The sequence below is a fragment of the Oxyura jamaicensis genome, chromosome 1 (genome assembly GCF_011077185.1).
Source record: "Oxyura jamaicensis isolate SHBP4307 breed ruddy duck chromosome 1, BPBGC_Ojam_1.0, whole genome shotgun sequence".
NCBI classification, from domain to species: domain Eukaryota; kingdom Metazoa; phylum Chordata; class Aves; order Anseriformes; family Anatidae; genus Oxyura; species Oxyura jamaicensis.
Genome location: NC_048893.1, coordinates 58,724,154 through 58,750,603, shown reverse-complemented (window position 1 = coordinate 58,750,603; position 26,450 = coordinate 58,724,154). Strand labels below are relative to the sequence as shown.

The following is a 26,450-nucleotide window of genomic DNA, read 5'->3' as shown; positions in this document are numbered from 1 at the left end:
CAAATTTCTAAGGCTGGTTGTGTCTGAATGGGATTCTTCCCTGTATGTCTCCTTAGGGCACCACCAATGACTAAGTCAAAACCAGATGACACAGAAAAAGTTTGTTCATTTTCTGGGAGTTAGGAAGCTGGCCTCAGAGACAAAATATAAATAATCAGCTCTAAGGGAGTGTTAAGCATTAGATAATTAATGTCATTTATGTTTAATAAAGGCTATTTGGAGATACCATAAACCAACAGCCTCTAAGGTTGTCTTACCTACCATACACCTGAATATTCTGTGAATGCAAGCAAACAAGCAGCTGTGATACCTGACAGTACCTACCAAGATTCATGCAGGAAAGCACCTCACTGATCAGATACCTATCAGTGAGGATCACACGCGGCAAGCGTATCATCCACTCTCCTTCAGCCTTCTTCTCTTCCACACCTCCCGTATTACAGTGCTAACCATATCGAACGGTATTGGCTGTGAGCACCTGGAACAGCCTTGTGTTGTGTGGGATGGTAGGGTGTGCTGAACATACCTTAGAGAATCCTCCACTGCCAAAGACAGCAATCTGCAGACTCTTCACACTAATTGAGTAACATAAATGAGCAGCACTGCTGCTTGGAACACGAGATGCAGAGTTATCTTATACCCCAGTAAGTAATACAAAGTTATTAGAAAAACACTGTGATTTTCCAAAATACTATTCTTTAGCTAGAAAGGACCTGCCTGGAATCTTGTGCAGGAAAAAACACAAATGACTTTGAGCTTTATTATCTAAAATAGTAAAACCATAATCTACATGTACACATTTTATAGGCGATGGTATCTTTGCTAGCAACATAAGGATTATGTGTTTATTTTATATGCAAAGGGAGGACTGAGGCATAAAGAACAAAGTGCAATAAGAGGTGTTGGGAATAAAAGACATCTATTTACAGCAATTCAAAGCTGCATGGAAGAAAAATAAAAGTAAAATCAATTACTGAAACAGATGTTTCCAAGACAGAAAAACAAAAGTAAGAAAATCCCATTCTGGAAATGTAAGTGCTAGCAAAAACTGGAAGGTTAAGTTAAATAAAGATAATAGGTCTGAACTACAAGAAGGGCCATCTGTGAGATAAATGAATTGCTATGGACTTAGCTAGAAAAAGGAATTTTTAAGAACATTATTCTTAAAAAATGGTTTTCAGCTTGCTGAGATGACTAGAAGAACATGTGAGGATTTATAAATTAAATATCCAAGCCTTCTTGGACATTATGTCAATAATTCCACCTGAGACAAAACTATAATGAAGCACAGGTCTTCAGAAGCTGTCATACGTACAAAATTTGATGTAATTTATCGATCTTACTTAAAAGCCAATCCTGATCACAACGGTGACCTATGATAAATAGGGAGTTTAGAGTCAGAATATACTCTTCTACTGCTGCATCAAGCAGCATATGATTCTATTTCATATTTCTACACTGTTACCAAAACACCATAGAGAGCTGTGAAGCAGCTGTTCCAGCAAAGTACCTTTTTGATTCAGATGACCATTCTATCTCCTTTTGCTAGGCATCTCATACAAGTCAGACAAGATAGCTGTTTTTTTGAATAGGATGTTGATAAAATCATTTGCAATGTGGTTTTTAAAAAGTCATTATTTTTTTTTAATAGCCACTTAAAATACTCAGCTGTTTCCATTTGTTATTTTTAGTTTAAAAGACAGTTAGCCAGAAGAACCACATTTCAAGTACAAAACACAAGCATCATCAACTAGCTAAACTAGTCAAATGTGATACATGCTTTTGAGTTATCTTTTCTCAACTCAAAATCTAGGTATTATTAACTTATTGAATAATTGATTCCCCTTTATTTCTTCTCTGACTTTGAGCTCTTAATACCTGCACAATGTTGCTGCCTGCAAAACTGGCTCGTCTCCATATCCGCCCTCTGGCCAAAGCCTCGTTTAACAGGTGAGCTAGCTTCCGCTCCATCTCAGCCTGAAACACTTCCTCCTGAATTCGCTGGTCGACGACACCCAAGAGAACTACATTGCAGAAAAAGTAACCCAAGAACACAAATGAATTAGTAAAAGTTTTCAGTGTCTTTCTGCAACTTCAGTTACAAGCGTTGAGTCACTCTGTGACATCTCACGGACAATTCAAGAGCAGCAGTATTCTTGGGGGAATACTGGGAAGTTAAGCCAGTGGTTACACATTAGAAAGGAAGGCTTTGTATCAGGAAAGGTAAAAAGAAATAAATTTAAACAACAACAACAAAAAAGGACAGAGGGCACTTTTGGAATCTCAGACAGTCTAGGCAGACACAGAACGTTGAAGAAAATTTAGATTTTGAAAAAACAAACATATGAACATCCAATGAATTATTCAAAAACAACTAAAAGAGAAATTTCAGCTAAATTGCTTGCAGCAACTACTTTCAATCAAAATTTTGCGTTTGAAAGTGAGACACAGTTGGAGATGGGCAGGGCAAGGGTTCAGAATCAAAGTTAAAAAATAAGAGCACGTGAATGAACCTGTATATTCCAAGTACATCTTCCCTAGATAAAATCAAGAGTACCAAGTATGCCAATTAAAGCGCACACACAAAAAAATGGTTAGTAGCCACACCAACTTCACTCCCTACCCCCAGGTACTCCAGGTCACTAAGGCAACTGATGCTGAGATGAATACCTCAGGAACAACACATAGGAAACACCAAAAAAATGTGGACCTTTGCCAACAAGACGGCATCCAGAAAAAGTAAAATGGAGTTAATGGAGTGACAGTCATCTGAACAATCCAATTAAAAAACCTTAAAGGAGAGTAAACTGACTTTCCACTGACATTAGCAAAACAATCCAGTTTTCATTCCTGAGGCCCTCCGCTATAATGGTTTATTTTTTAAAAGGTCCCTTTTTCAGTAAAGTTTTTCATGTTTGCTTACTTAAGTGTGGTGCTTATAAAAAAAAAAAAAACAATTTGATTAGATAAAATCAATTAAATACAATTTTGTTTAAATTATTAAACAATATAAAAACCACATTTTCCTTTTAAAATTTTTCACTGCGTATGTCAGAGAAAAATGAAATATTTTCATGATTTTTCACAGAGATCAACAGCATGTCTGCTAAATTCAATCACTAATGAAGCATGTCAAAATCAAAAGCAAAACAAACAGACAGTTCTTGCCTGTGTATTGAATCTGATTATCAGTTAGTTCTTCTTAATAGCATGAACTGTATTTTACAACCAAGAGGACAGCTACAGAGAACACTGCATCTCCCAACGTTTTATGACCATTTGGATAGTTCAGAATACCTGTGCACATAGATCTTGGTAATTTAGTATGAAAAAAAACTAATCTTTAGAGTGCAGAAATTCTATCATTTTCCTTTGTCTTGAGTCATACCATCTGTCTAGAAGCAGCTATCAAATAATGAAAAAAGCCGTTAATATAGAATATAGAATGATTTTGCCCTTAAAATACAATATACATACTTAAAGGACTGACACAGCCAAAGTGTACTAGCTTTTTCCCAGGATACCTGCAATAACTGGGATTACAAAAAAATCTCTTTGTATCAAAGAAAGGTGCTGCAACTGGCTTTAAAACCTCATAGCTAGGAATTTTAGGGACAAAAAAAAAGCACGTGGAGATGTGCATACGTTATTTCAGAGCTGGAAGAACCCTTATTTATTTATTTTTTTTACTACAGGATCTAAGGAAACTTCCAAAAAAACCAGATAAAAACAGATAAAGCAGGAGAGGGTGAGGGTATCTTGACCAAACTGACTAAAAAAGCCAACAAACACCTAAGAGAGGATGATGTTGGCTGTGCAATACACACAGGTAGATTCTCTCCTGTTACTGAACACAATTTGAAAGTCTCCAGTAAAACAAACTATGTGGGTTTCAGAGGTTAAGCTGCCATTTGGTTTCCTGCTTAGAAGTACGCTGATAACTAATCAGAGGAGACAAGGATACCTGAAAAAAAAAACAAAAAGTATGTCTATTACTACTGGTAAACTATGGATGGAAAGGCTGTGGGAAGACAAAAGTGTATCCAGTGAGGCATCTGCACTGTAACAGCAAGGTTGTTAGGCATAGCCTGATTACAATTCAGGCTGTGTTGAAGAAGCAGGTAGGATCTACTGTGCTTGCAATCAAACTCAATAGCCTTTGAGCATCTAAAAGTGACAGCTCAACCGTATCTGCTCGTTGCAGAGTAAACCATCCAACAGACATGGGTGGGAGGGATCTACTGTCAATTAATCAGAAGAGATCGATGAAATTTGATGAAGCCGTTTCCTATACTCAGAACAGATCTATTTTTATTTTGATTTATTTGTGGCATGTTTTGGTACAAAGCGCTACACAGAAAGAAAGTTCTTATTTTCACCTAAAATGAAAAAAAAATCTTAAAATCAATGTAGGATCCTGAAAGCATGCAAGGTAGATACTTTATGCCTGACAGCATAAACTGTCTTGCTAAGAATGAACTGTTTTATAGACAAAAAATTTAATGTACGTTATCAAGAAATTGCAATAGTTCATTCTAGACCCAGGAATTACATTTCCCAGATGTCCCAGGTCACTGAGCCTTCAGTTTTAGAATTTATTCAGCTTAGGCACATTACCACGTTACAAACATGCAGCACCCCCAGGCTACCAATATTTATCTAGGCTAGTTATCCTGCTAACAAAAATAATTGCACGCTTACTGACATACGCTGTACGTACCTGTTCTCACCCAGGAAGATTTCATTAGCTGAGACACATTAAGCTTAGGATAATGAAAGGCTGAGGGAAAAACAGAATGGAGGAAAAACATCCGTTAGAACAGTACTCTCAAATACATACACACACAAAAAAAGAAACTACTTCATACTTTATACTGTCAGTAAGCATCTTATTTACACAGATGTATTACAACTCTTGAGGCCGTGCAGATGCAGTGGTAAGGCAAGTGCTGTGAACATACACTCCCCCAGTTCGTCTCTGAACAAAAAGAAGCTAACCGAAGCAGTCAGATTTATTACCTGAAAGATTTCAAGCTGCTGTACTGAGGTCATTGCTCCTAGAAACTTAAAAGTAAATCTCACTGTGAATTCTGTTTCTTACTGAGCTAAATGCAGGATAAGACTTCTGCTCAAAGGGCAATGAAGCAACCCATGAGTGTCTGAGAATGAAAACATGACTTCCTATGAGGCAGAAACTACATGGAAATATTAAATGCAAAGAATAAAACTGAATAGATCTGATTTGTGTTCCAGGCTCGCACAGATGAAAATATTTAAAATATATCACCTTGGTAAATTATTTTACAAAAATCACAAAGAAACACGTATAGAAGCGTTGCTGTGGACAAATCTAATGGATTATGTGTTTGGCCTGATAGTCCCAAGCTTCCTGTATAGAGCCATGCTCCAGAGTGAAATCCTTGCCCCCGTGAAGTGAATTAAGTCAATTTCCACTGATTTAAATAAGAATAAGATTTTTCCCAGGATTTCCACTGGAGAGCAGTAAAGACATGTTGGGAAATGAGTGAAGATGGGGGCTGGGCCAACAGTTTCCTCAAGGGAAGTCTTAAGCTTTAGTATGGCAATACAAAAGAGGAAGGGTCATAACTTTCTCAAAATATTTAATCCAGATGCAGTTTGCTAAGCATACACAAAGGTTAACTTTTAAACTGTTTCATGGATAGAAAGAATGACCTGGTACATGCTAAACCAATTTAGAACAAAGCTGTCCAGTCTTCAGTTCCAGAGACAGTTTGCCAGTACTGCATGTTTTAGACATGTATAAAATTATCTGTTTCCTAATTTAATTGTGACATAACTGTAGAGTAGCAGACTTCTGTGAGCATACCTAAAACCCAATTCTTTGCCCCTTAAAAAGCTTACCAATTTTTTGCTACCATAAAAGCAAAGAAATTACTACTTACACTATCTTTTATTTCCACAGATTTATGGATAGTCTTGTGGAAAAAAAAGTGAAAATGTGGTTATTTGCACCTTTATGTCAATGATAATAATACCACTAGCTTCATGAGAACCACCTGGGAGGTACATTGTGACTTACTGTTCAGAATGGTATAAGAATGTGGTTCTTTATTCTGAACATGAACATCAGCACTCCATACACTGACCAGGGTGCATCAAATTTCCAAAACTCTCAGACACACAGATAGCACCCCACAGTCCATTTAATTTAACACATTTATTTTTGGTATACTGCTACATGATTCTTCTGAGCGTAGGTTATAGACTGGAGTTCTATTTGCTCTGGTCATGCAATTGTTCACTTCAATTTAGAAATACAACCCGAACAAAAAAGCATAAACAAAACTGGATCTGTGTTTTCCAAAGCATGGAAAGAGCAAGATAAGAAAATCAAAAACCTTCCAATTGCCACAAAACTTTGAACTGCTAACAGTTGCAGTTTTTTTCTTCTTTTAAACCAAAATCATGCTTTGCCTCAATACTTAATGCGCTCTTCACGCTTTTTCTAATTAGTACTTGAAAATGATTTAATTCATGCAAATTACTGGATGACTATTCACTTAAACTTTTCACAGAATTAATGAAATTTAAAAATAAACTGACGAGCAGAAAATCTTGAAATTGAAAAGGAGGATGTGCCACAGTCACTGGCAGCTAAGTCTGCGTTCTAAAACCTGACAAAGAATGCATGAAATGAAGGACACTTCTGCAACTCAGACAATGCTTCAAGGCTACAAAATACAGGCTCCAGCCCTTATGGCTTATGCCACTGGCCACTCCAGTGTCTCACTAAGACGTGTGGCCTGTTCCTGAGCTCAGCTGGAGTCTCAGCAAGGCAGCATGATTGCAGTTGCAATATTCCTAATCCTCAGGAACTACTGTTTAAATCCAGCACAGACAAAATGCAATTGCTAGTTAGGTTGTGGCTGGTCTACTAATGACTATCAATGAAGTGTACACTATCCCCATGAGAAGATTCTGTCACGCAGTCCTGAAGTACCACACCATTGATTTGATGCTGACTGAAAAAGCAAAGGGTCACCTAGCCACCTAGAAGTCTCTAGACAGCAATCTGAAGCACATGACTCCACTAACATGGCCTTTGCCAGGTATTCTAGTACGGATATGTCTGATCTTACACGAAGACACGGGACTACGCATGCTAGAACTGGTACCACATTGATTGTTCTTATTTATGATAAATGGAAGAACAGTAAGAGAAAGCATGGAAGGAATGAAGTATTTAGGATGAAAAGACATCACCCAAAAATTAAGATTCCATGGAAACACTGGGGTGCAGTATGTATTAAAACACTGTTTGTTAAAAATCTGATCCAAAATCCACTCTGACAAAAACTACCAAAAAATGGGCTGCATCATATTATTTCATCTTATCCTATTGGCCTTGCAACATCTCCGAGGTATCTGAAATAGATGCCACCCATCAAAGTGCTAGTTATGGCACTGAAAAACAGTCCCAAGGCAACTCTCTCTATTTAAAGCCCTAATTAAAAAAGCAATACATTTGGGGTAGGCCTACAAAGGCCAATATTCCTCATGTAGTCCGGTGCTAGCCTTTGCATGTCCTCAGAGAAATCTTACAGCCATAAAGACATACTAAACATATTCCTTCCTTCCTTGTTTTTTTATTTTTATTTTTTGTTTGTTTAAAAACAAACACACAACAACTACAACAAAAACTAGCACCTAGGAACTGTGACTAAACATGCTTGTCTTTCTGCTGACATGTAGTTCACGACCAAACGAGTTCTCAATCTGAAATGTGAGATGTAAGGTGGACAATGCAAAATTAGCAGGCAGAAAGATGTAAACTGGACATTCGAACATAGCATGTTGCTGAAGTCACTTAGAAGTCTGTGGGGCAAAAAAACAAGTCTAGAAGTATCTAGGCTCGGCCACTCCAACAGCCCTATTGCTGCAAAGAACAGTCCCTTCTGTCAAACAGACAACTTGTACTGTAGAAACTTACTTGGATGAGTGCAACAAGACAAAAAAAAAAAAGACTAGGAATTCCTGCTGTTAATCGTGTATTGTACAGGAACAACCCACACAATTCAAAATATAAGCAGTATATATCAATGATGTGAAAAACCCAATGAAGGGACTGTGTGCAAAAGGCTACATGAAGCGAACAGGAAGCAGGGAGCAAATACATTCCTTCAAACAAAACTCATATTTGGGATATCAAAAGCAAGATCTCACTTCACTTAATGATGCTGAGTCACAGTGATATTACACAAGCTGCTTGTCCTTAGCATAAATCAGTGTGAACCCCCCGACAGCTCAGCTCACCTACAGATCAGTTCTTTTTCTTCAGGTGCAGGCTATAAAACTTATCAGATCATATACAGAGCCCTAAGGGGTGGTCACCACCAAGCATATAACTGCTACCAGGCCTGGCAGTCAAGGCACAAATGCCAGAGAGCCGTATGGTAAGGAATATTTCACATTTACATATAAATATACCTTCCAAAACTCCCCCCCAAATCATGTTGAAAAGCAGAGGGTTGCAAATGATTTGCACAGAGCAAAGTAGCTATCTGTCAAAGGAAGACCTTCACAACACCTTGCCTGCTACAACTGCTCTGCAGACTACAGGAAAACATGAGAACAGAGCCTAGAAAAACCAAAGCATTTAGGCACCTCACTGCCAAAGTAGCTCTGAGAATCTGGCTGTTGGTCATCCTCAAGCAGACTACTGAATAAGATGTCTCAGAAGAGATCTGCCCAATACTGCTGAGCCTTTGGACATGATTTCTGGCTCTGAAGATCTAAAATGATTTGGCTCAAAACACAGCCACAGTAACAGTGCAAAAAAAACCAACATGGAAACAGCTAAAAGTAACGGAGTGAGGATGCCTCGCTTACAGAAGTGTATGAGCTACGTCCATTATTGCTTGCTGACAGACAGGGCCATAGCTCTGAACAAGCTGAGAAGCTGCATTCTCACTTTGCTATCAAACGGCACCATGTCTGGTGTTCCACAACACTGAAACCAAACACGCTGGGGCACTACTGAGACCAAACCAGAGAAGTGCAAATCTAAATGAGCTACCCTGCAGTGGGCTAAATCTGTAATTAAATAAGAGATGCTCTAGTGATGTGCTGTCACAAAGCTCCACTGGCATCGGCCAGGAATCAGCCCCACTGGCTAGGCACTGCAAGCATGCAAATAACATGGGGAGAGTTCCTGGTCTGAGCACTACATGAATTAGCTTTACATTTCTTAAATACCATTAGAGGTGGAGGGGGGAAAAGAGCAGCATACATGCATGTTTAATAGCAATGTCTTTCCCCTATGGCCAGTCTAGTCTTTCAGGATATATTGACCTTGGTAGAAATTCTGTTATCATCTAATTGCACTATGCCACCATCACACAATCTGGAAGATGGGATTCTCAGCAAAGGGCAACCTGCAAATTCACTACACTACAAATCTCTCTCCAGAATATGTGGACATAAGTAAAAATTGTAGGATCAGATATGTGTACTTCACAGGGAAAAAAAATGTCAAGACACTAAAAATAATACCCAGGAGACTAACAGTAATAAACTCAAGGGCAAAGGTGAAAAAAATCCATGCATAGTGAAGAGAAATGTCTTTCAAGCAATCATGGCAAGAGGAACATTTATTTTGAATTCAGTGAGATACAAAGATCACAGCTCACAATCTGAGAACTTCTGTGGCCTCACAAGGGACAAGGAAATGCTAGTCATCTATGGACAAGAATTCTCAAGGCTTTTGGTCCTGGCTCATTTAAATACTGCTACCACTACAAAGGTACAGTCTATGTGACCAAGTGAGAACAGAATTATTAAAAGGAAATGAGAAGGTTAATACAACACCTGCTACATTTTTAATTGGTTATGAGAACAGAGGGATCAAAATCCCACAAAATTAAAACAAAAATATTTTTTAAAAAACGAATACTACTTCTAGTCATTGGGAAATCATCATGTGCAGTCACTGTATATAGATTTAAAGGTGCTGCACAGCACAACTTTTGGTGACAATCATTCTCTTTGCTTGATCTTCATTGACATACTACTGTACAGCTGCATAATGAACAACACCTACCAGTAGGCCTGATTTTCCATCAGACATTTGACTGTATATATGGAATCACTGTGTCAGGTGCTATTCACCTATATAGCCCACAAAAAGTAACTCAGATGATTAAAAATCTGCATTGGCAAGTACAATGAGATAGGAGAAACTAGGAATTAATGGACTACATTAACATGAATGGATTCCACCAGGAAAGCCAGTAGTGTTCTCTCATGATCTGACTTACATTCACGAGTCATTGTTGCAATGAACAATCCACTAGTATACAAGGATTATTGTTGAACTCAGACACTTGGCATACTTATGAGACTGAGGTCCCCTGCAAAATCTAACCAAACATAAAAATGAACATCAAGGAAACTGCTTTGCTGGCAGTTCCCATTAATCCAAGTTTAAAATGACCATGGACTGGAAAAAGTGACTTGTGGTGCAAGCAGTACACAGAAAGTGAGTAAGATACTTAAAATACCTTAGAAGATAAAAGACTACTTAAAAAAGCATTGCTACTGACTAACAGATAACCCAGATGAACTACATGGGCAAATATAAACTTATGCTGACACTATCCCATGCTTTCTAGAAGTCAGTCACAATTGAGCACAGCCCAGAGCCCAAGGTAGTAAATCCTGCTGAGAAGCAGCAAAGGCATTGTAGACATAATAAAGACACACTGCACAGAAGTACTGATCAAAGTGACTACATTTTTGTTGTTTGTTTGTTCTAAAGTATCTGGACTAAGACCAGGGAAAATGATGCCACGTTCAGCACAACTGGCCCAGTGCAGAAGGAAAGAATGACAAAAGCAACAAGTTGCTGTAACACTGATACACACTATGTGAGCAGAGAAATACAGAATTGCTCAGCAGAATTCATTATACAAGTCAGGTACTTAAAGATGCATTATCACTTATGAACAAAATTAATTTTACATAGTAGGGGAAAAATTACTTAAAAAAGGTATTCTGCAGTCTTGGCAACAAGTACTCACGTTCAGCAATTTGCTGCACAGGAAAACCCAGATAGAAGCTGAATTCCACCACGGACAAGTTTCTTAACTGCTCACTGACTTCGGACCCATTTAGAAAACCGTATCTATCTCGGATGGCAAAAATGATGCTCACGGGGCCCTGACGAAATGCAGCACCAGGCCTACTTAGAGTTATATTCAGTATCTGAAAAGACAAGATTGGAACACTGTCAGCAAAATCAAATCACTGGCATATCTATTTGTTCCTTGACAGATTTTTTTTCCTAATGTGAGGGGAGAGTATTTTATATCAAAGCAGAGGAACATCGATTCCAGATTGATTCGGCATACTGAGTCTCAAAGAGGCTAAGTTACACGTGCATTCTCTTTCTAAGGATTATCCTTTGAGGTCATTCATAATCCACAATGATCTGAAAGCTATCATTCAGAAAATGATGGAGAAAATGCCAGATGAATACAAAACTCTATGGAACAGACAGGAAAACACCATGACAAAGGCATGGTATGAAAATGGCTCTTGCTCAAAACCTACTGCACCATGCATACCCAGACCCTACAACTGGTCTCACTCTGTCACCTATGTATAGAGCAACTATGTATATACAGACAAACCTCTTCCAAGTAGTAATAATTTAAAAAGAAAATTTGCTAAGTCAATAAGCCAAGAAACCGTTTTGCGTGTTCTATCTTCATTCGTACTCGGCTCTGGTGAGGCTGTACCTCGAGTACTGTGTTCAGTTTTGGGCCCCTCGCTACAAGAAGGACATCGAGGTGCTCGAGCGAGTCCAGAGAAGGGCGACGAAGCTGGTGAGGGGCCTGGAGAACAAGTCTTACAAGGAGCAGCTGAGGGAGCTGGGCTTGTTCAGCCTGGAGAAAAGGAGGCTCAGGGGTGACCTTATCGCTCTCTACAGGTACCTGAAAGGAGGCTGTAGCGAGGTGGGGGTTGGTCTGTTCTCCCACGTGCCTGGTGACAGGACGAGGGGGAATGGGCTAAAGTTGTGCCAGGGGAGTTTTAGGTCAGATGTTAGGAAGAACTTCTTTACCGAAAGGGTTGTTAGACATTGGAACGGGCTGCCCAGGGAAGTGGTTGAGTCACCATCCCTGGAGGTCTTTAAAAGACGTTTAGATGTAGAGCTTAGGGATATGGTTTAGTGGGGACTGTTAGTGTTAGGTTAGAGGTTGGACTTGATGATCTTGAGGTCTCTTCCAACCTAGAAATTCTGTGATTCTGTGATTCTATCCGTATTCTAACTATAATCACTTCACTCAGTTGTACAGTTTTGAGTACATATCTACACACTTTACTGTAAGTACTACATAGTACTTCATGTACTCTGAAGTTTATATCATATTTACTGCTATGACTATTTTATGGTAGCACTGACAGGCATTTATGGTGCCTATTAAGCAGCACTTTTTAAATAGTGATTTTAGTATTAAAACAAAGCTAGAAAAAAATAAGAACTCAGAGGGAAGAGGGAGTTAGTCTCATAAGTTGAATTATTGACTTGCCAGGGAGTTTTAAGCTCTGCCACACAATTCAGTACCCAGCACATAGTCAATACATTTCACATATGAAGTTCCAGTAGCAGCTGCCACAGACAGTGCCATCATATACACTATAAGTATTTATAGAAGTCAGAAGCAATTAGCATGTTTGCTCATGTAACGGCAGTATGTGTTTCAGTATTTCCTAATAGGATCCCGAGTGGTAACAAGACCTGAAAGGTGTCTTCCAACAAAAACATACTGACTGCAGCCTATCCTGTAATAATAAAATCCAATGAGAATGCATTTGATCAGGGTTGGGGCAGCCTTTATGTGAAAGTATAAGCCTGTTTATGTTCCTATTATATTCACTAAAGATTCTTGATATGCATCATCATCTTCTTAGATCTTCTTTTCAATAACCTTGAAACGAGAGTGATATGTGGACCCAAATTATTTTGCAGGGGAAAAAAATGACTTTATGACAAAGCCTCACTGTTCTACATGATCTAGATAGCAATGCGTAGTCTGGGCACACCTAACTCATTTCACTGGCTGTGTTAAACAAGACAACTGAAAGTGAGGAGAAAAAGGCAAAGATACAAAACATTTTTCTTCTTACCTGCACAGTGAAGTTGTAGAACTCCTGGTGTTGTTTGCTCACCTCCATGAATGCCATTGTCAGCCCCTTTTCAATGCGCTGGCTGAAGTCACAGAACCCAATATCCACATTTCGAGGCACAAACTGAAGCACTGAAGGCAAAGGGTACACGTTATTCCTACAGACAAGTACTTCCATGAGAGAGAACAACATGAGCAAGAGAATCCTCACTCCATAGGGCTAGCACTTTTTCATGGAATTCAGGACATATTCAATGAAAACCTGGGTAGAAACACAGTAAAAATACATTTTGCACAGGTGCAGTAAATTCTCTACTTACTAGTATCTGTTGCAGCAGTAGATTACCGAATGATACTACTGACAAAGTACCCACTGCTTCCTCCCGTATACTGAAAGACTTTTTCTGCATACAAGCTTGCTAAAGGACTGGAGCACTGAACCAGCCACACTGAAATCCTTAGTTATCCCAACAGTTCATTGAAAATCTCAAGGAAAATAGTAACAAATTTCTTTGTAGACTGAAATTTAATATTTAGCTTATCTAAAAGACCACACATTGGATCCATTAGTATACATCCGTATCAGCCTAACACTTTCAAAATACCTAATTAGCAGCCAATCTTTTAAATCTACATAGATACACCTTAAAATCTTTCACAGAAAAGAAAGAATGAGCACAGTAGAGAAAGAGTGAGCAGGCATACAGACCCCTAGCTATACGCACAGCTATCTGCACATTTCCTGATATATTCTTACCCAAAGAAATGCTATCATTAGGTCACAGATCCTAATAGTAATATTAGACAAAGATCAAGGCAAGAAAATGCAGTTATAGTTTGTTTAACCATGCTAAGCAGTGGAAAAAGATGTCACACACACACAGAGAACTGATGTCTCTCAATTCAGATATTAACACAGAAAAAACAGCACATGAAACACACCTGAATAAAAGCAGCTATGTTTGACATCCAGGTACTCTATTGCCCATATGCTTAATTCCTGTTACTGTCTCATTACTCAGTCAAACACCATTACATGGTTAATATGTTACTTTAGATTATTAGCAGTCATGGACTGCTGCCATACAGCAGCCATGGAAAGCTGAACGCTGTATGAGCAATCCTTTTGCTCATTGATTCTCCTACACTGAAAATTCTAAAAAGCATAATTTAAGGTAAACATAATTCAAAACGTGAGTCAAGCATTACAAAGTGGCTGCACTGTGATTTTACAAGTGTTTCCCACAAGCTTTGCCTTTCTCGTCTTTGTAAAATGCTACAAGAGAAGCGGAGATCAGGCTATTGACAGGCAAGAGGCCACTGAAAATAGCCTCGCTTTGCAACATGAGAATACTCTTAACACTTAAAGCAATACAAAGAATGTAAACTCCTTTCACTTGTTTCAGTAGTGAACCATCAACTGAAATATGAAGCAAGGAAAAGAACATACGTATTTTGCAATTTGCTAAGAAAACTTTCCTGAAAAAAAAAACATTAAGTGACAGGGTTAATCGTTTACAAATTATTTACAGCAAGCACTTCATTAACAGCCAAGAGTGAATGCTCACTGCAGTGGAACACACGGTTTTTATTTGATCTCACGTATTTATCACAAAACTCGCCGCAATGCAAGTGTGAATCAGTATGAAGCTACATTTCCTCCTCTTTGTGTTAGGAAGAACTCACCTGTCTGAACCTGGAACCTGTTATCAGGCATGGCGAAAGAAGGATGCAGCGAGAGGATCAGGGGGCTCTCACCACGAAGAAGACTGCTGTTCGCAAGCACATTTATGACAGCTATCGCCGTGTAAACAAAAGGACCTGATGTCACCAAGAAAGCATATTTTGGGGAAATTTTATAAACCTACAAAAAAAAAATCTTCAATGTGAAATTTGGCAACAACACTTTTAAGAAAATGCAATCTTTATTTTACAGAGAGAAACACACACACTGACAGTGCTGTGCCTCGCAGCCTCTGCTCCAGTGCATCAGAAAGGCACTTCCCCTGCGCTAAGAGCACCTACTGGAAACTCTCCAATGCAACACACCTACCTCAGCACTTCTCCATTTATCACATCAGAGCGGCACTCCACCTGGTCTGCATTCCCCAGCAGCACGTAGGAGTTCCCATACAAATTGCTACCTACTTGCTGAACCATTTGCAGAGCTTCTGCACTTCAGGCCTGTGCTGCAGAGCAAATGCACCCTGTAACATTCACATGTGATGTGTGAGAAACAAAATACGCATAAACTGTGTTTTATGGATATAATTCTCACACACAAGTATTCTGGAGAACGCTTCTCTCCATTTGTTTCTTTCAACGCAGTTACCTCAATTACAATTTTCCTCCTCCAATTCCTCTCCTGACATTGAGACTTCTCAAAAACCCTGAGGAGCTTTAGTCATCGTGTAAAAGAAATGAAATTGAAAGTTAAATATGAACCTAGGCAAATGTTTCCAGGCAGATGCTTTTATACATTATTATTCTGTCACCTAAGTGAAAACAAGTTGAAGGCTTTTATTTATTTAAACACATTGCGATGCCTTCCCTCCCTAGGAGAAACTATCTCAGTATCAAGGACTCTGATTTCCCCAGCATTATTTTTTTCCTATTTCTTTTACTTCATGGTTTGTTTAATTTGCCCGAGGCAGTCATGCTACTGTATTTTGAGATATCCAACACGATGGCCTCACAAATAAATAATCTAAACCAGAGATGCAAATATTCTGATAAATGTGCACCTCTTAAATGAATAGATGCTGGCATCTTGCAGGCCTTGCGCTAGTGAAGGGATTTTTCAGATATGCTCAACTTCAAGATGTGCCTCATGGAAAAGCACAGTGCTACTTAAAGTGTCATCCACATGCTCCTTACTGGTATTCCTGCAATACTGTACTATAATGATAACTGGTGTTTAGATGAGACAGTAAGCAGCCCTTTCCTGTCCTCTAGAAACACCATGTATTTCAAAGAGATCTTCACCAAAAGGAACTACCTAAGAAGCAGAAGAAAAAACAACAACAAAAATCTGACTTGCTCATTATTTCTTCCTTCTTCTTAAGCCACAAATATATGCAGCATCCTGCTTTTATAAATGGATTTAGACCCACAGAATTCAAATTTGTTTGATATGAGTAATATGCACAGCTCTTTTGAGCTTTTCTCATCTGAAATTTTATCCTTTTATCTCAGGATGAAATGATCTCTGCAGCTTCAGTTTGTCAAATGGAAAAGAGCAGTTGTAATGGGTAAGACATATGAAAAGTTAACATTACTTCCACAAGAGACTGCTTAAAAGCAAGAAAAAGACGAGAAAGAATTATAAATCTTACTGACAATTTGCTGATGATTTCTGAAGCCATATACACTGAAGAAGAGAGGCCTAGTACAGACAGCCTCTCTACAGTACTATTGTCATGGACTATAGTTAGGTGTTTCAGACAAGGAAGCAAGCCTCTGATAACCAGCTCAGCTGCCTGCACCTCTGACCTGTTCCAGTGCACCACAGATGCAATATAAGCAGCCTACGCCAGAGACTCCTCTGAAATTTTGCATTGACTTCGTCATCTTAACAGCTAACTCTCACGCCTCCCTTTTGTGCTCCTTTTCGGGTGAAAGTAATGCCACAAGAATGGAAACTTAAAATATTTTTGTTAAGTGTAATCTTAAGGAAGGTAGATTAGAAGCACCGTAGGTGAAAGCAGTAGCTATTTCTGCTTAAGATACTGCAGCTTTGTCTTAAGTTACATCTCAACAACTGAATCCAGACACCAGAAGTAATACAGCCATGTTAGCATGATGCTGTTTACAAGGTAATTCACAGAGAAGTTTGGAAAGTTATCTAGAATACTTAAGCACAGCTCAACTCTTGCTTCACAAATGAAAACAGCTCCTCTTGGTGCAGCTAAATGGTTCCCAAATGCAGCCAACCATCCAATCTGCTCTTGGAGGTTTCACTTTTACTGCCAGGACAGCGAGATGCTACCAAACTAGCTAACTGAAGCACCAGTTTTAGAGCCCTACCTACTCAAGTACAATTTCTTACATTAACCAAGCACAGATTTCTTACCTTAATACCTTGAGCCATGAATCTCAAGAAGCACTCAAAACACAACATGCACAACTGAGCCACCAGCAAAAGCAGAGAGCTTCAGCACAAGCCATTGCACCTTCTCAGGTTCAGCCATTTCTTCTCCTAAATCAGCTAATCCAACCCTGCTGTTTCCAGGATACAGTCTGTCTCATTCAAAGCTCATCTGACAAGACGTGCATTTTGTATGGCAAGTTTTTAAGTCCCAGTTTATTAGAGGCTAGAAAAGTATTTGGGGGAAACATCACTGCTTGTTTACTCTATCCCTTATGACTTCCCCTAGGCATTTGCTATAGACTATTGTCAGCTAAACTATTTGATTAGATGCACCTTTGGTACTAATCCATGCCTACATACCACTGTATTATGCTGTGCAAACATCTGGCAGAAGGCATAAAAAAGGATTTCCTCACCACCACCTTATTAAGCATTCTGTAATGAGGCTGCAGGGAGCATTTAACTTCACGAAGATGGGTTACAAAGGCTCACAGGTCTTAAAAATGAAACAGATTCTGCCCCTACACACATTGGGATCCTAAGGCAACAATTTCCCCACCGTTTTCACACACGTAAATGATAACAGCCACAGTTTCAGCAGCAGTGAGTAGCAATGCATGTTACAGAAGCCAATGCAAGTCCACAAGGTGGCATCTTTGAAAAAAGTATTTAACTGCCAGACAATGAACTTTTTTCCTTACTTTTAAGGCAGAGGTTTACAGATTTTAGATTACAGAGAGCTATAGGTTAAGGCCAGGTCCAAAGACCCAGATTAAATGCAGCAACAGAGTGACCGTGGTATACATTGCACTGCATGACAGAAACCCCAAACACAAATGAGGCTGGCAAAAAGCTTTTTTCTGTTTCTGTGAACTTAATGGCACCAGGGTCCTTACAGCAAGTCACTGCCAATACTTTTTTTTCCTCTTGCCTCAGTGCAACAAAGCTAAAGTCAACTGAAGATGGTCTAACAAATCTTACCCAAGTATCGTAAGATTTACATTAGATAAAGTTGACAAAAATTGCTCTGGTTCAAAGAATAGGCAAACAATAGGGTCTTATTCTTCTGCAGATGCAATGCATTGAAACCAACTAGAAAGAGACAATTTAAAAAGTTTTAGTTATTCTCACTTTGCTAAGAAGAAAATTGTTAAAAAGTTTTTTCATTAGACAGGATTCAAGCCTCCCCCACTTTTTTCCTACTTCATCAGCTCAGAATGTTAGAAATAATAAAGAACCAGAGGCCAAAGATTTTTCCCCAACTTTTTCAGTTGAAAAGTAATTCTCCTTTCAGTATTAAACTTGGAATATATTTAAAGTGAGTAGCAGTCATATCCATCGTTGCCATGGATCTTATTTTTAAAGCACACGTTACTACCAAGTTAAATTGAACAAGCCTGTCTCCTGATTTACTGCGCATTACATCACAACAAGGGAACAACATCTGGGAGCTGTCATAAAAGCCATAGTAAAAAAGCAGCTTAAAGAAGTGCACTGCTTCACCGTAACTTGCGAACGTACACTCAGTTCCTGGGTACTCTTGACTAACAAGAGTCAGGTCTGCTTGATTAATTTAGTTCAGTAATATAAGACAATTCTGTGTAAAATTTTGCATTACATCACCATTAAACATTCTGACATGGACAGCTCCTTATTTAAAATAACCATTTGGTTATTATTTTACTGTTAGAGTCGAAGACATTATTTTTAGTGCAAAAATACCTATATCCAAGGCATCACAAAGAGAACTCATATGATAGCAGCATTCTAGCATAAAATAAGCATAAGTGACTCCATGGAGATGTTTTCTCCTTTTGATAAAATAGAATTTGCAAAGGATGAAGCTGGACTAACTGCACTATGTATAAAAGCAGTTGCCAGTAAGCAGCCTTAGAGCCAAAATACACTATTGAGAGCTCTGCAAGACCACAGTGGGCATGAAATGAAAGACTAAAGGGTAAAAATATAAAGAAGAAAGATATCAAATGTTTGCTCTACTCAGCCTTCAGATATTTAGCAATGTGTTTTTCCTTACTGCAGTACTATTGCAACAGCAAGCACTTCCATATTACTGAGGTCACTCAAAACCACTGCAGCTTCATCATCATGAGCTTTTGACTTCTATTTGACTATGCCAGTTTGCACTATCTGAAGGTACAAATTCACCATCCAGAATAAAAATATTTAATTTGCAAAAATCCTTCAAGCTTATGGGCAGGTATTGCTAAAAGGAAGAAAACTAAACAATACTATAGGGGCAGCTCACTATGGCTGAAGCTTGGCAGAAAACTGTCACACATTTATCTTGACTGAGTAGGAGACAGGCATGTTCTCGAACAACAGACAAGAGCTGTTTAATTACTGAGTGCAATGGTTGTGGCAGGAGCTGACAAAAGACCATTTTCCCACACAGATCAGCATGCAGGAAAAGGCACCGCCAGCATGGGCTTCTGTGCATGGAGATATTCAACTTAGGTTCAACATTCAAACTGGCACAGGAGTTAACTTTATCGTGAAAGTGAAATCAGAGACTCAAAAAAAAGTAAGAAAATTAAGCTGGAACCACACAAGAAATGAGATACTGCTTTGGTGCTGGGCTATCACAACCAAATGAACACAGAAACGACACGCTGCAAGTGTAGCTGAACCTGCAAGCTACACCCACAATTCCATTGAAACATTCCATTTTATTCCCAATATTGAATTACCTGATTACACAACAAATGTAATCCCAAAACACCTATACAATCATTTTCCTCTCAGACACAGGGTTTGAGGAAGAAGTGAATGGACAGAGTATTAAACTTAATTCAGTGGATACTCACTTTAAGGTTAGGGAACAACACTTAAATACTGTTCAAAGACAATTCCCCAGACATCAGCAGAGAGGATTTTTTTTTAAAAAAAAAAAAAAAAAAAAGCACAAATTATTTTACCCTATGAGTAGGGGAAGGAGAGGAGGGGAAGAAATCCAGCCACACCTACTCGAAGGCTTAAAATATAACATCTTATCATTGCACACCTGTTTTTTTTTTCATCCTGCCTTTCCTGCCAAATCCTGCATTTGGGATTCCACCACTTTCCATGTAAGTGCCAATGACCTCACTTACAAGATAAAATAGCACAAGGTGGTGGAGAATGGTTTGCTTTGTTTAAGGCACTAAGCATGTAATCAGCTAGCAGGAGAAACAAAACTCTAACAGATATTTTAGAAGAGTAGAAGTTTTTCAGCTCATTTTCTCTTCAACAGCCAGAGCAGGTGTGGAATAATGGCCAGGCACTGCTTGATCAGCTATGACAAAAACAAGAAAGGTCTGCCCTAGAAAATAAATTGCATTCTAAAAGTAAAAAATAAAATAAAAGTCATACATTAAAAAAAAGTTAACATTTAAGTTGGAATAAACCTTTCTGTGGTTTAGCCTCATATACATTGTTCTTAAATCACTGTTTTAGCCTGTGAACTAAAACCGTTATTGCATTAGAGTCATCAAATCGCACTTGTACACACTTCATACCACTTACCTCTAGCTCTACTGATCGCCTGAACTGAACTCTGAGCACTTCTCTGATGGATTCACTGACATTTTGTAGAACAGCTCTTCGGGCCAGCACTAGAAATTAATGTCAGTCAGTAAATATACTTTAGCTTCATCTCTTAGGTTTTATTCAAAGCTGCATTTTTCAATTGTGTAATGCATGAAAAAGCAGATAGTGAGGTCAACTGCGTCAAATGGATAATACAATGGCAAGGAAACAGAGACAGTTGTGACTGTATTCTAAAAAGTGACTTAAGGAACTTCAGGTTTATTTTCTCTCATTTAGGTCCATATCTATTGTCTTTAGTATTCCAGTCAAGCAATCTTCTTAAGAGCCACTCAGGCGTTCAAATAGGATCTGAAACTTGCAGCACATTCAGTCTGATCCATGCACCACAATGAACTTGCTGTCATAACACAGCTCAAGTTTTGTAGGCAACGCGTGGAATGCAGATGTGGTCAGAAAAAAAGCCACAGAAAATATGCATCTACTTTTTGCTTAAATAAAAGTAAACAAACATGACATTGATTGCTGAAAGGGATATCCACCGAGTAAGAAACTGCTTCAAAAACCCCATGCCCCTATGGATGTTACGTCTGCTTGAGACTGACTATGGTCAAGGAGACAACTGACAAGTGTCGTGTTGTCAGTCTGCATTGACTTCTCATCAGTAACTTACCTACAAAACTACTCAAATTACAGGTGAAAATAAATCTTTGTCCTCACCAGAGTCAGCTCACGTTCATATCTGGAGAATATTATTCTCATTTTGCTTTCCATATTACAGCAAAGCTTAAGGACAAAATTTGTTGACTACCACAGAGCATGAAGCATTTCTACAGCTGCCCTGGGTTACTTCTCTGGTAGTGCCTTGTTAAAAAAGCCGAGGAGGTGGGAAAACACCAAAAAAAAAAAAAAAAAAAAAAAAAACAGATGCTGAGACAATTGGTTCAGAAAAACATTAACATCACTTTTCCTGGTTAAAACCACACCAAACCTAATAAGTATGGGAGGAGGGAAAATATAAACATAAGCTAGGACAGTAAAATGCTAAAAACGGTAACAAAGCCCAAAATATTTTTGAAACCTTATTTCTTCTTTTGTATTAAAACATTACCTCTCATGTGGACTTTATGCAAACAGCAGCATCAATTTTAAGGAGAAGCTTAGAACATTAGGCAGAACATTAACATTCATTAATGTTCATTTTCCACCAATCAAATGATAAAGCAGCCTCAAATCTATGTACTTGTATATACGTATAAAATACACTTTAGAAGGCTGTTTCATTCACTGTGTAATGTCTATGTAATCGACTAGAGTAGTGAACTCTACAAGTGAGTTCTGCTCTTTTCAAGAATAAACGAGAGCCGTGGTTTTACAGCTGTCTAAATTTTACACTGTATTTCCCTGAAATAGTCACGTAGCTAATTCAACCCCCGCAGCCTAACTAAAGGCTCACAGTACAGTGGTTTCCGAAAACAGAATTGAAACGCGGGCGATCTCTCACCGGCAGTGACGAGGTAAGCATCGGGGACCGCGATGTCGCAGACGTAGGGCTGCCTGGTGGTGCTGGTGGCAGAGGTCAGGACCGTGGCTTTGGGCCGAGCGGTGGTGGCGGGCAGAGGAGGGGGGGAGAAGATGGTGGGCAGAGGAGGGGAGGAGAAGGTGCCGGGGCTGCTGCCCACAGCAGGCGTGCCGCGGCTGCTCGGGGTGCTAGTTACAGCGGTTGTGGGGACGGTGCCGGGAGCAGCTGATGTGTTGGTGCTGCCAGCTCCTGCCGGAACGTCGTACCCCGTGGCAGGGTGAGAAGTTGGAGGAAATGGTGTGGGAATGAGCGATGTGATCACAGACAGAGACTGTGTAGGAGCGACGCTGCTGGCATCGACACGCGGCATCAGGCTGTCAGGGCCTGCAGTCACAAGTGCTGTGGGGTGGGCGCTGCCCTCGCTGTGGGATGTTAAAAGCAGCGTGGTGTGAACTGTAGCACCAGCATCCTCATCAGAAGCCGCAGCAGTTGAGAGCAGAGATGAAGACACGTTTAAGACAGGAGTTGTCAGAAAGGGAGTAAACAGAGAGATCAGACTCGTCTCGTCGAGCAGGACGCTGCTGGTAACAGGCTCGGTGTCAGAAGCGGGCAGCACCAGGGTGGGAACCACGGGCTGGAAGGAGGAGGGCGAAGGCTCTAACTGAGAGGTAGCTCCTGTAACAGCTGAGGTAATCACAACTTCAGATCCTGCTAGCAATACTGATGGTGCTTCCAGAAACACGGATGAGTCAGAATGCAAACCTGATGATGGCATTATTTCAGGAACGTGTGCATCTGGAGTAGAGGATGCATTTGAGTAGAAGTATGGTGCTTGTCCGAGAGAGAACAGAGAAACCTCAATGTCACTGGTAGAGCTGACAGCAGTAGCTAAGTCCCAGCTGGAAACATCCCCATAAAGTACTGATGTCCCAGTCAACAAGGTCTGAGGTAAGAGCGTTGATAAATCACTCTGCACGACAGAGTAAGAGTGTAGCATGGCTGATGACAACAATGAGTAGCTAGGTTCAACCAGAAATGGTGCTGATAAAAGATTGGACGAAAAATCTGAAACTGTTAAAGATGGTTCTTCCCTTGTAGATGTCTCGTCAAGCAAAAATCCTGATTCTGATGGCCTAAGTTCTGGTGACTCCAGAAAAGTTGTGTGACTGACTGCAGAAGACGCTACCGGCTCACTGGGGGTGACCGCAGTTTCAGACAGAACAGTGGTGGCAGCAGGGTGTTCTGCACCAGTGCTTGGTGGCGGCGAAACAGTTTCCATAGCAGAGAGGGAAAACTGGGCAGCAGAGATGTCCAGTGACATCTCTCCAGGGAGATGATGGTAGGAAGGAGAACTCGTAGGTATTCTGTTGTCAATGGCAGCGCCCACAGTACTTGATAAAAACACGCTCGAATCAGGGACCTCTGCAAATCTTGAAGAAAATGAAACAACTGGTCTTGATGGAAAAGAAGTATCAAAAATCTCAGGTGTAGGCTCATCGAACTCATACTGATCAGTAACTATAGTTGTAAATGGAGTTATTCCTTGTACTTCAGAGGCGTGGACAGACATGGTTTCGATGTAATCACCTGAGCCCACATCGTGTTCTGGAGCGAAGCCTGCCTCTGGCAGAAGTGAAACCGAGTCACAGTACAAACAAGAACTGTACGATCTCGTGAAAGGCACTGGGCTTATGAGCTCACTAGCAAGCTCAGGTTGACTTGGTATTTCTGAACCAGCAGGCAAATTTGGTGCTGTACTGGAGAAGTGGTGTGTAAACAAGCTGGCATTAAGAACCGTACCAGCGTCAGCAGAAACAACAGCTGAGCGACCAGGGAGAGGTGCAAGTGGAAGACTGATTGCAAACAAATCAGGCTCAGCACTGGCTGCTGCAGCAGCAGGTGTGGCCCAGGGACTGCTTGGAGCAGGGTAGGTCCTTGCAGCAAGCACTTCTGTTAGCCAGCTACTCACTTCAGTGTAATTGTCACCATTTGGATCCATACTTTGTGCTGTGGCATCTGCTGCAACATGGCTATCTCTATCCAGCAGCTGGAGATGAACAGGTGGCTCTTGTAAAGTTGCCTCAGAAAACAGAGATGTTAAACTTCTGTTTATGTTTCCCCACCTCTCACCCACCTCCTCTAAAGGAATGGGAGTGAAATAAACATCTGTATTTGGAGGGTGCAACAGCAAGTCTCTGCTTGAACTTAGAATTTCACTATCTGGTACAAAAGGCTTCAATTCTGTGAATGTGTTACTATGACTAGGGGCAGCACTTAGCGGAGTCTTTTGCTGTGCTGTTTTCAAGATTTCATATGGTATAAAAAAGATAGATAATGAAGGTGTTAGCAACAGAGTTTCTAATGCTTCTCTTGGTGGCTCTACTGTATTAGACTGATGATCTGGTAAAACTGCAGAAGACTTCAGTGGAGGAGTCCACTGTGCCTTTGGAAACGAGCTAATAAATTCATCGTCACTTAAGAATGCCTCATTGCTTGTTACGGAGACATCTACCAATGGCATACTTCTCCATTCTGAAATCCTGATCATTTCTTCTTGGTTAAATGAAGTCACATCAAGGGGAGTGGTAACCGATGATAAAACTGTTTGAAGGAAATTACTTTCTTGGGCCTCCAAAGTACTTTTTGCTAAGGCCATTTGTGTCCTGCTGCCTGATACACTTTGGTGCACCTTTGAGTCCATTGAGAAAAAGGAAAAATTTTGCTGCTCCACGGATATCTCATCTAAATAAGGAGGGAGAGAGAGGAAAAAAAAACAAAACACCACACCAGATTAGCGCAAGTATTGAAACTGGAATGAGCAAATCTCTGCTATGCAGAATTCAAGAATCAAGTCACCACAAGAAATACGTTCCCCTGTGAAACCCTGCTCCCTGGAAGTGAGCAGGACCACACGAGCTCCTCTCACTTTGCACCCACTTGTCCGTTAACAGCAGCACCCCAGAAAGCCCACAGAAGGATGGAGCGCAGCTCCCTCTTACCTACACAAGGCTATAGCATGTGTCAGCTCACAGGCTCCCAAGGTAAACAAACCAGAAAGGGTAACAGGGTACAACACAGAGAAAGACTCTCTGTACCTTCAGGGACCTAGTTTAGGTCTTCTGCTTTCCATTAGCATCACTTCATTTCCTCCAGTTTTATTATTTCTTATTATTAGGCTTGCTGGCAGATCTGTTCTGTTTCAATAACCAGCTCCTGTCAATATCAGGAATGAGCGACAAGTGCTATTTATGGGATGAAGAGAGGGTTCCTTTTATGTAAGGCAAGTGCAGACCTGATCTCAACTGCAAGTATCTGCTGAGACGAAACATGTCCAGTAGTTACGTTTACGCTGCCTGCCGTTCATTTCACTTCTTGCCTTTAAGCAGCCAGCAGCAAATTGCTTTGTTATGCAGCTGCCATCTTCACCCGCATCCTGCTGTAGGAGAACTTTGTTTATGGGCCACCTGTAACAAAACGTTCAATGCTCAAACTCGCAGGACTGAAGTAGTAATAACTGAGTTCAAGCACAAAGGAGAAAAAGCTATGAATTCACCGAGATTTTAGGAAGATTCTTGCAAAAATCATGTATCGACACTATTTGCACAACTTGACTGTAATCCTTCCTTGCACAAAAGCATCCTTGTGTTACTGAGATCTGCATACAAGCTTTTCCAACCATGGATGTGTTTTGCAAAGGAAAGGCTTATTACTGCCTGAGTACTTTTCTGAAATGCCTAGATATGACTGATAGCCTTCAGAGCTGAACGTTAAAGGAAATCACAGAAAACTTCCCGCGGACATTTTTCTAGGGTAGACACAAAGGCTCCATTCTCAGATCAGCTATTCCCCCCCATCATCCCGTTTCCCTAGCATGACTGTTCCCATACTGGAGCATCTATGCAGTGCTACTGGAACCTACTGACAATGTGCACTGAAAAGGCTGGTGGGGGTAGGAATCCCACCCAATTAATTCACCAGGGAACAGTTTAAAATAAAACCCAGCAGACACAGCTGTAAGTGCCTGATGGTGATACGGCACACTACTCAAGTGTAGCTACATCAGCAAGCTCTTAGAGGATGCCTTGAACTCCATAACTCCCGGCAGATCTTTGCAGGAGTAGTTCAC

At 40.1% G+C, this 26,450-nt stretch overlaps 1 protein-coding gene across 4 annotated transcripts in view; it reads right to left on the bottom strand.

The window, feature by feature from the left end:
- KIAA1549 (KIAA1549 ortholog) overlaps nucleotides 1–26,450 on the bottom strand; it is a 139,078-nt gene that overhangs the window by 51,220 nt on the left and 61,408 nt on the right. For all 4 annotated transcript variants that reach the window (XM_035342381.1, XM_035342375.1, XM_035342360.1 and 1 more), the window contains 7 exons: nucleotides 22,307–25,066; nucleotides 20,782–20,870; nucleotides 14,856–15,033; nucleotides 13,171–13,301; nucleotides 11,061–11,244; nucleotides 4,721–4,780; nucleotides 1,879–2,024 (listed from right to left, as the gene is read on the bottom strand). In XM_035342381.1, the coding sequence (XP_035198272.1) occupies nucleotides 1,879–2,024; nucleotides 4,721–4,780; nucleotides 11,061–11,244; nucleotides 13,171–13,301; nucleotides 14,856–15,033; nucleotides 20,782–20,870; nucleotides 22,307–25,066 (3,548 nt within the window). The remainder of the gene's footprint in view (nucleotides 1–1,878; nucleotides 2,025–4,720; nucleotides 4,781–11,060; nucleotides 11,245–13,170; nucleotides 13,302–14,855; nucleotides 15,034–20,781; nucleotides 20,871–22,306; nucleotides 25,067–26,450) is intronic.